The sequence below is a fragment of the Malus sylvestris genome, chromosome 15 (genome assembly GCF_916048215.2).
Source record: "Malus sylvestris chromosome 15, drMalSylv7.2, whole genome shotgun sequence".
In the NCBI taxonomy this organism is placed as follows: Eukaryota; Viridiplantae; Streptophyta; class Magnoliopsida; order Rosales; family Rosaceae; genus Malus; species Malus sylvestris.
This window is the reverse complement of record NC_062274.1, coordinates 40,077,896-40,085,382: the sequence shown is the minus strand read 5'-3', so window position 1 is coordinate 40,085,382 and position 7,487 is coordinate 40,077,896. Positions and strand designations below refer to the sequence as shown.

Sequence of the window (7,487 nt, the reverse complement as noted above, 5' to 3'; positions counted from 1 at the left end):
AACTCCGATGATTTTTCTTAGGTGGCAAGATGATCACTTGAGGTAGCATGATATTTGAGAGTGGGTGGGTAACAAGGAGATGTTAGATGTGGATTAATGGGAGAAAATTTGTGTGCTCTCACGTGATGGACCAATTCATTCATGTCGTATAAGTATATATTTATTTATATTTTCTACTTAAGTTTTTGAATTGTCAACCACAGTACACATGTACTAATATGTGCATGATTTAGATATGAGTATAATTTCGTGGGTATTCATTACCGTGGTGTTTGCATCAACCAGTTAAGAACAAGTAAGTGTTCAACATGACCCAATATATCAGCCATATAGTCTGGTACATTAAATGTAGTAATACAATTAGTTGAAATTTGAAAAAAAATATATATATTCAACTTATTATATTATAACATTTACTATACCAAATCATGTTCGGATACAGTAAAAAATTTCTCTCAAAGCGGATGAAAATGACACGTACAATCAAGAATCTAATGTTGACGAGGGTTGGAATTCCGCGAGCGATGGTCAAAAACATGATGGGCTTCTGACCAAAAGCAAAAGGCATGATGGGCTAAGTGGTGGCTGGCCCAACCTCCTTTTTTTTTTTTTTAAATTTTTCGTTGAACTTTTATTGTCTCCACTTTTTTTTTTCAATAAAAAATTGTGGAGGACAAAATTATTATTTTGCTGAATTCATTCATTATTTTATTTATGTATTTGACTACAATCCTATCAGCCGCTGAAGTTGCAAACATTCTCAAAATTATTGAATTTATCTCTGAGATTTATGGTTAAGTCAATTAACTGTACAATTTTTTTTCGATACCAAAAGAATAAACTACAATTAAAATTACAACAGCAACCTCCACAATATGTTTATTTTCACACTACAGTTTAAATTTCTATTCTAACATATTAAATAAAAATAAAACAAAGCAGTCGTAAATTTTTACTGTTTTGTCAACAAGCGATCAATAGACCATGACCTTTAAATTTAAAAGGGTTTACTTTAGAAATAGATGGCCTTTTTCAACTCTAAAGTTAGTGGGGGGCATGATCTTTAATTAATCTTTTTTGTTTCTTTTCAAAAAGAGATCAATTGGTGATTTCGCATCGGCAGTTTACTTTTATAGAGACCGAAAAGACTCACATAAGCATGTAAGCCTCCCTTTGGCCACCACCATACGATTCACTAGCGGAAAGAATTGAACCGAAGACGTGCTGTGTGGAATACAGGCCTGAAATTTGTCCCCAACCACTAGACCAACCAGTAATGATTATCTCTTAATCCTTGATTAATTAGCAATATTATCTACAAATACTAGAATCCAAAGAAAATAGTCTCCAACCACTGGACAAGCCCGTAATGATTATCTCATAATCCTTGATTAATTAGCAAAGACTTGGTCTTTGGGTGTGAACCCTAGAAGAACCTGCCTTATAAACATCCCATCACATCCTACAATTCAGTTACTTTAAACGGTTGTGATTTCTTTGTCCTAATAGGCTGTAAGCACTGGGCAGAAAATGGCTCAAGCGACCAAGTGAATTGAACACGTTTTTATTATCTTGTTGTCAAATGATCTGAATCCAAGGGCGGCACTACAAACGGCCGCCAATTTGTCTCATGCTTTATTCTTTTTCCACACCTCCAAAAACATGGTGTTTGAACCGAAAGTGCAACTTGATCACCTTGTTTTTGCAATTATAAAACTATTTGATTCGGGTAGCACCGTAAAACCACTTGAACGACTTGCTTTTAAGCCATTGATCCTTGTCGTTGGACAATTCTGAGGTGGTGTGGAAATCTGTTTGTCGTTGAAATGATTTCGGCGGGACTCTTGCGGACGCAGGTGAAGAATTGTCGACTATTAATGTACATTGGTTTTCGGGAGTTTTAATAAAATATTTCTGGTGTTATTCACTTTTAACAAAAATAACATTTTTACTCTAAAAAAATCACTCGTGCTATTCATTTACAACACATTTTTGTCATTTTTATTAAAACTTAAAATTTTCAAGACCTTCTTATTAATTTTCTTTTGATTTCAAGTGATAGTCATTCACGGGCACATAAATGTGCCCTACTTCAACCATAATCAATTAATGAACACTAAATTCTTGCAGACGTGATTGACTGGCGACTGTTGAGGTATATCGATTTTGATGACTGAAGCTACTAACATCACAGATGAATGTGTTTGCTTAATATACACTTTGAATGTGTGAACAAATTTTGTTTTCGTTTTTAAAATGAGAATGAGAGAGAGGGACAGAACTATGGGGGTGGGAGTGGGGAAAGAAGTTTTTGTCTTTAATTTTTTTTTAATATTAGATGAAATCACATGTGGGTAAGGCTTAAATAAATATAAAATAAAATAAAACTAAATTTTGGTTTTCTAAAATTACATTATTACCCATGTTTTTCTTTTTGTGATAGAAGAGTCAATAGTCTTTTCACCGTTTTCAGTTAACAAAGAGAGTTTTATCAAGGCTTTTTATATTAGCACCCCCACAAAAGATTAAATGTATCCCACATTAAAATTTAATATTAAATAACTTATTTATCTTACTATGCAATATCAATTTTGATCTTATTAGGTTTTAAAAAAATATTTAAATACATCTTAAATCACTTTTAACGCATTATTTATCTTCTTTAACTCTCAAAACCCCTCCGACTTTCCATTGTTGAACAAAACCCTAATCAATAAAACAACAAATATGTTGATTGAGAAAAATTATTTTTGACGAATGAAATACGAAACCAATGTTTCATAAGTTTCACATGAGGTAAGACTTCATATTTTTTATTGTTTTAGTAATTTTGACGACATCGATACTTATTTAATCTTGCTTTTGCTATGTTATTCAAGCTTCTATGTTCGTATTCATCTTTATCGATCACATAGATTACATGAAGAATTAAACACCTAAAACTACCACCAAATATTAAAAACATACGACATGAGTTTTAATGGTGGAATTGAAAACAAGCCACATATGCTTTAAATCCTAGGCGTCATCTTTTGCCAAAATTCCAGTCGGCATTTTTGTCCAAATTAAAAGCTTTATAAGATTTGAGAAATGTGAGGTGCATGTAGAAAATGTAAAATGTATATTGAAAACATGGGGTGTGAGGATATTATGGGGAAGCATGTGTGATGTTTTAAGATAATTTTTAATTGAAAAAACAAATGTTGGGTGTTTTAAGTATGTGATGTTTATTTAATAATTTATAGGATGTTAATATAATAAGCCTTTATCAATATATAGTTTAAATTATGAATTTACATCCACAATTGACATCATTTATGCACGCCTAAATACACAATTCATTAATAATAATATCTTAATACTTTCAAGACTGAAAACCTTCCGACTCATTTACTCTAAAAGAAGAAAACCTACTCGTGCACTTCCTAATTTTTCTTGTCGTTTGTGTGACAAAGTTGAGCACGCACGAACAAATTAAGGACGTGACTTTTATTCACAATAGTTGAAATTTTAGGTGTTTGCCAAATTAAATTATTGCATATATGTCCAATTAAAGGTCTAAGATTTGTTGTGGCCAATGGTGCAGGTGGCGACAAAATTAGACCTGCTGAGACCGACCCACAGGGCAGATACAACCTACAGGGGAGAGATCCGGCCAAAGTCATCGGATCAAGTGATCCGAATTTTTGAAATTTCATCAAACGGTCCATCTATTTTGATTTCTTAAAAATTATAATAATTTTTTACCGTTGGATAAATTTCAAAGGCTCTGATCACTTGATCTGGTGGCCTTGGTAGAAGGGATTCAGAGAGGATCTCTTCTCACCGATATATAACGAGTAATGTTAGGAAAACTAAATTTATAAATAAAATTTTGAAACTTAAAGGACATACAAGTTGATGATTGATTTATTTACTTACACGTTAACAAAAGTATTTATTTTTATAAATGACACATTATTTAATTTGTAAATTTAATTTCTAATTTAATCTTTCTAACATATATAACCTGTAGGGGGTAGGTTAATGGCGGCGCCCATGGACCTTTCAAACATTTAATAATCCTCCACTTTTCTTATGGTCTCTTCTTCTTTTGTCCATATCGATATCGGATTAGGATATATGGCTGTTGAATAGAAATCTTGAAATCTTGACAATTTCTGTGCTTTCCTTGCCCTTCAAAGGCTTCATGTCTACATCATCTTCTTCAACATATTCTCAAAGCAGCTCACCGTTTAAATGAGAGCGGATTGGACGGTTCACTTGATTCTAGGTATTTTAATCAAGAAATCAATGTCAGTTTCTAGAGTTTAGCAAAAAATAAATTAGTTGTGAGTAGAACTTATTAGATTCATCTTTGGTGGCTCGACTTGAATTAGACTATTCAATTAAATTAGATTAATGTCTAGATCATTGTTTGATGAACTTATAAATACTAGAACTTGAACTTTTTTTTTTAACAAACAATATTATTTACACTAAGGTGGTGTGAGAGTGTGTTAAGCCTTACAATGATCTAGTAATAATTTGGTTCAAATTTGTCTTTGACGAGAATCGAACCTAAGACCTCTTTTTTACAAGTGAATAAGAATACTACTAAACTGTAGTACTAAATGGTAGAACTTGAGTTATGAAAAACAAAATCTACTATATTGTGTCAACAAGTCTCATCTAATAAGTACTAAATTGGTCATTTAGGGTCAGTTTGAGATTGTTGTGTGTTTATTTTATTTTATTTTTAACTGCTTATGTTGTACTTTAAGAATAATCAGCTGCAAAATAAAGCAGATGAACGTTTGATAAACTTTATTGTTAAAAGTGTTGTAAGTATGAAAAGTAGTGTAAAAGCGTTTAGTAAATTTTAATGTAAAAATTATATAATTGTATATAATGACAAATATACATGATGGTGTGGGTGGTGACGACGACGACAATGGCAAGGGCCATGGTTTGTGATGGTGCCAATGATGTGGTGTGGTAGTTGGGCTGCAGAGGTAACAATGGTGGTAGGGGCAACGACAACAACAATGTTGGGGGTTGTGGTGGCGGTTGCGGTGGCAATGGTTGCGATTGTGTTTATAATGGTGCCGTGGAAGCGGCAACAATGGTGGTGCTAATGGAAATGGTGATGTAAGAGGTAAGGTTTGTAGTGGTAGGTGACCTTTCTTAATTTTCAAACATCTAGACATTAATCGGGGCGATGACCAGCTGCCTAGCGCTAAGGTGGAAGTTTTTAGAACATTGCTTTGTTCTACAAGGATTAAATGTGTCTAGAAGGATAAATAATGCATTTTTTGAAATTAATGAGCGTATTACAAAAAATAAAAATATTAATTAAAAGCTTAACTCTAGTTTTTATTAAAGCAGCTGGTTGCTGTATGAAGGCCATTACTTTTAAACTAAGCAGAATATTTAATTTTTACCAAATATTTTTTACTGTTTCACTTTTAAAATGAAGTAGCTTTTGTGAAAAAAAAAAAAAAAAGCCAAACTGGGCCTTAGTTGCAACTTGCAACCTCAATATGCAAAGTTTTACAAAAATTATTTCAGTGTAGAGAGAAAATTATTGATAAAGGATATCCTATGGTCTTTTATTTCTTCATTCATTACCAAATTCCAACTAATTACACCATTCATTACCAAATTCCAACTAATTACCTATAACTGAAACACAAATTTTGTACATTTACACTTTGCAATCAAACCCATAAAATAAAATGAAATGCATAACCCTAATTATTTATAAATTCTTGGTCTTGGATGATGAGGATGGTGATGAAACTTCTGTGCTGCAAATAGGGCAACTCTTTTTAATCTGAAGCCATTGGCTTATACACTCCCAATGATAAGGGTGTTCACAGGACAATGCAGCTAATGATTCACCATCTTCATATTCGATCTGACAAACCACGCATCGATCGATGCTAGTCTCGCTCTGATCGACCGCTAATTTGCAGGTGTAGGGATGCAAACATGTAGAAATCTCACTGCTGGGAAGTCCTCTTTTTTCTTCCCCTATGAACTCTCCAAGTGCTAACAATTCCTCATAAGTTAGTTCATCCACGTCCAAATCATCCATTTCTTGGTCGCTACTGCTGCTGCTGCTGCTGCCAATTTCTTCGTCCTCAAGAAACCTGAAATCACCAGCATCAAATTCTCTGCTTTGGGAGAAAGCAGCATTGTCTGGATCATAGTTTTCATTAGAGGACGAAGAAGCATCATCAATTTCAGCATCGTCTTCTTCACTATCGCTTTCTATGGTTTCGAGCATTGTGTAGGCCTGCTCTTGCTCTTGCATAGCCATGGCTAGAATGAAATCCGCGCTCACTTGGTTGAGTTCGGTGAAAGGGGTCCTCTGGGAAGATTGTTTGGCTCGTTCTTCTTCTCCGTCCATTGAAAACTACGATCAATCTCTTCCAGAAACGCAGTGTCAAAAACCAGGTTCATTCGAGATATATGAGGGGAAACTATTGGATTATTTTTATGAGGTTTCTTGAGAGAAAAGGCAACGTCCCTTGGAAGCAATGGGAAACCTATTCCTCATGGATACAAGTATTCCAGATTCCTAGTTCAAAGTCGTGTGCCAAAGAGAATGATCTCCCATAAGTTACAACTTCTTAGTCCAAAATTTTGGGCTCCTAGATTGTGACGTGTGCCCAACGCAATCGGCAATTCCCTCTCCGCTGGGCAAAGACAATCCTCTTGTCAACTTGTTCATACACACATCCATGGTCCCCAGAATAATTAATTATGAGGTTAATTAAGCAGATGATTAGCAGAAGGCCTTTAATCATAAAGTGATTTTCTATTTCTTAAGACTAACACAACTCTCGTAGTAGAAGAACAAGCGATTAGACCGAAAACTGTTTCAGTGTTATCTTTTGTTTTCGTTTAAGAAATTGTGCGAGATTACCTTTGTGTTCTTGGTTTCATGGGTTGATTCAAGGTTTCTTCATGTCTACTTAATGTGAAACGGGAGGAACTCGTGAATAGAGGAGAGAAGACAATCTAATTATAAAAGGTTCAAGTATCGTTAGTGTTTAAAATATCGGTATTTGTGGAAATATCGACATGCAAATTTGTGGAAATAACGACGGATATGTCGAAATTGATATCGGTTGCTTTCGATGGAAATGATGGAAATTTTAAGAATTATCAAACATTGGTTTGGACAAAATATAAGAGACTCTCCAATATTTAACAAATGTGTCAGAAATACCGACGATATCGGTTGATTTTAGCCTAAACTTAAGAGTTTGTCCGATATGAGGTGAAATTTAGACTTCCTCCATTTCCATATATTTCTCTGATTTGTTTTTTATACTTCCATGAAAATATCTCATATCGAAAAAATATTAAACATTGAGTATTGTATATTACGCAATGTAACATGAGATCCACATAAATTTTTTCCGTTGCGATATTCGAAGTAAACAGGTCAAAAGAATTCAACCAATCCCATATGGGTCTATGATGTATAGCATAAT

General features: G+C 33.8%; 1 protein-coding gene across 1 annotated transcript; it reads right to left on the bottom strand.

Moving 5' to 3' along the window:
• Window positions 1–5,563: 5,563 nt before the first annotated feature.
• Window positions 5,564–6,839, bottom strand: LOC126602034 (E3 ubiquitin ligase BIG BROTHER-related-like). Its single transcript, XM_050268848.1, has one exon. The coding sequence runs from the start codon at window positions 6,392–6,394 to the stop codon at window positions 5,741–5,743; it is 654 nt and encodes a 217-aa protein (XP_050124805.1). The 5' UTR covers window positions 6,395–6,839; the 3' UTR covers window positions 5,564–5,740.
• Between the last annotated feature and the right edge of the window lie 648 nt (window positions 6,840–7,487).

What these genes read in the sequence shown, in the direction of transcription:
- LOC126602034 (XM_050268848.1), bottom strand. Translation starts at nt 6,394, where the DNA reads ATGGACGGAGAAGAAGAACGAGCCAAACAATCTTCCCAGAGGACCCCT.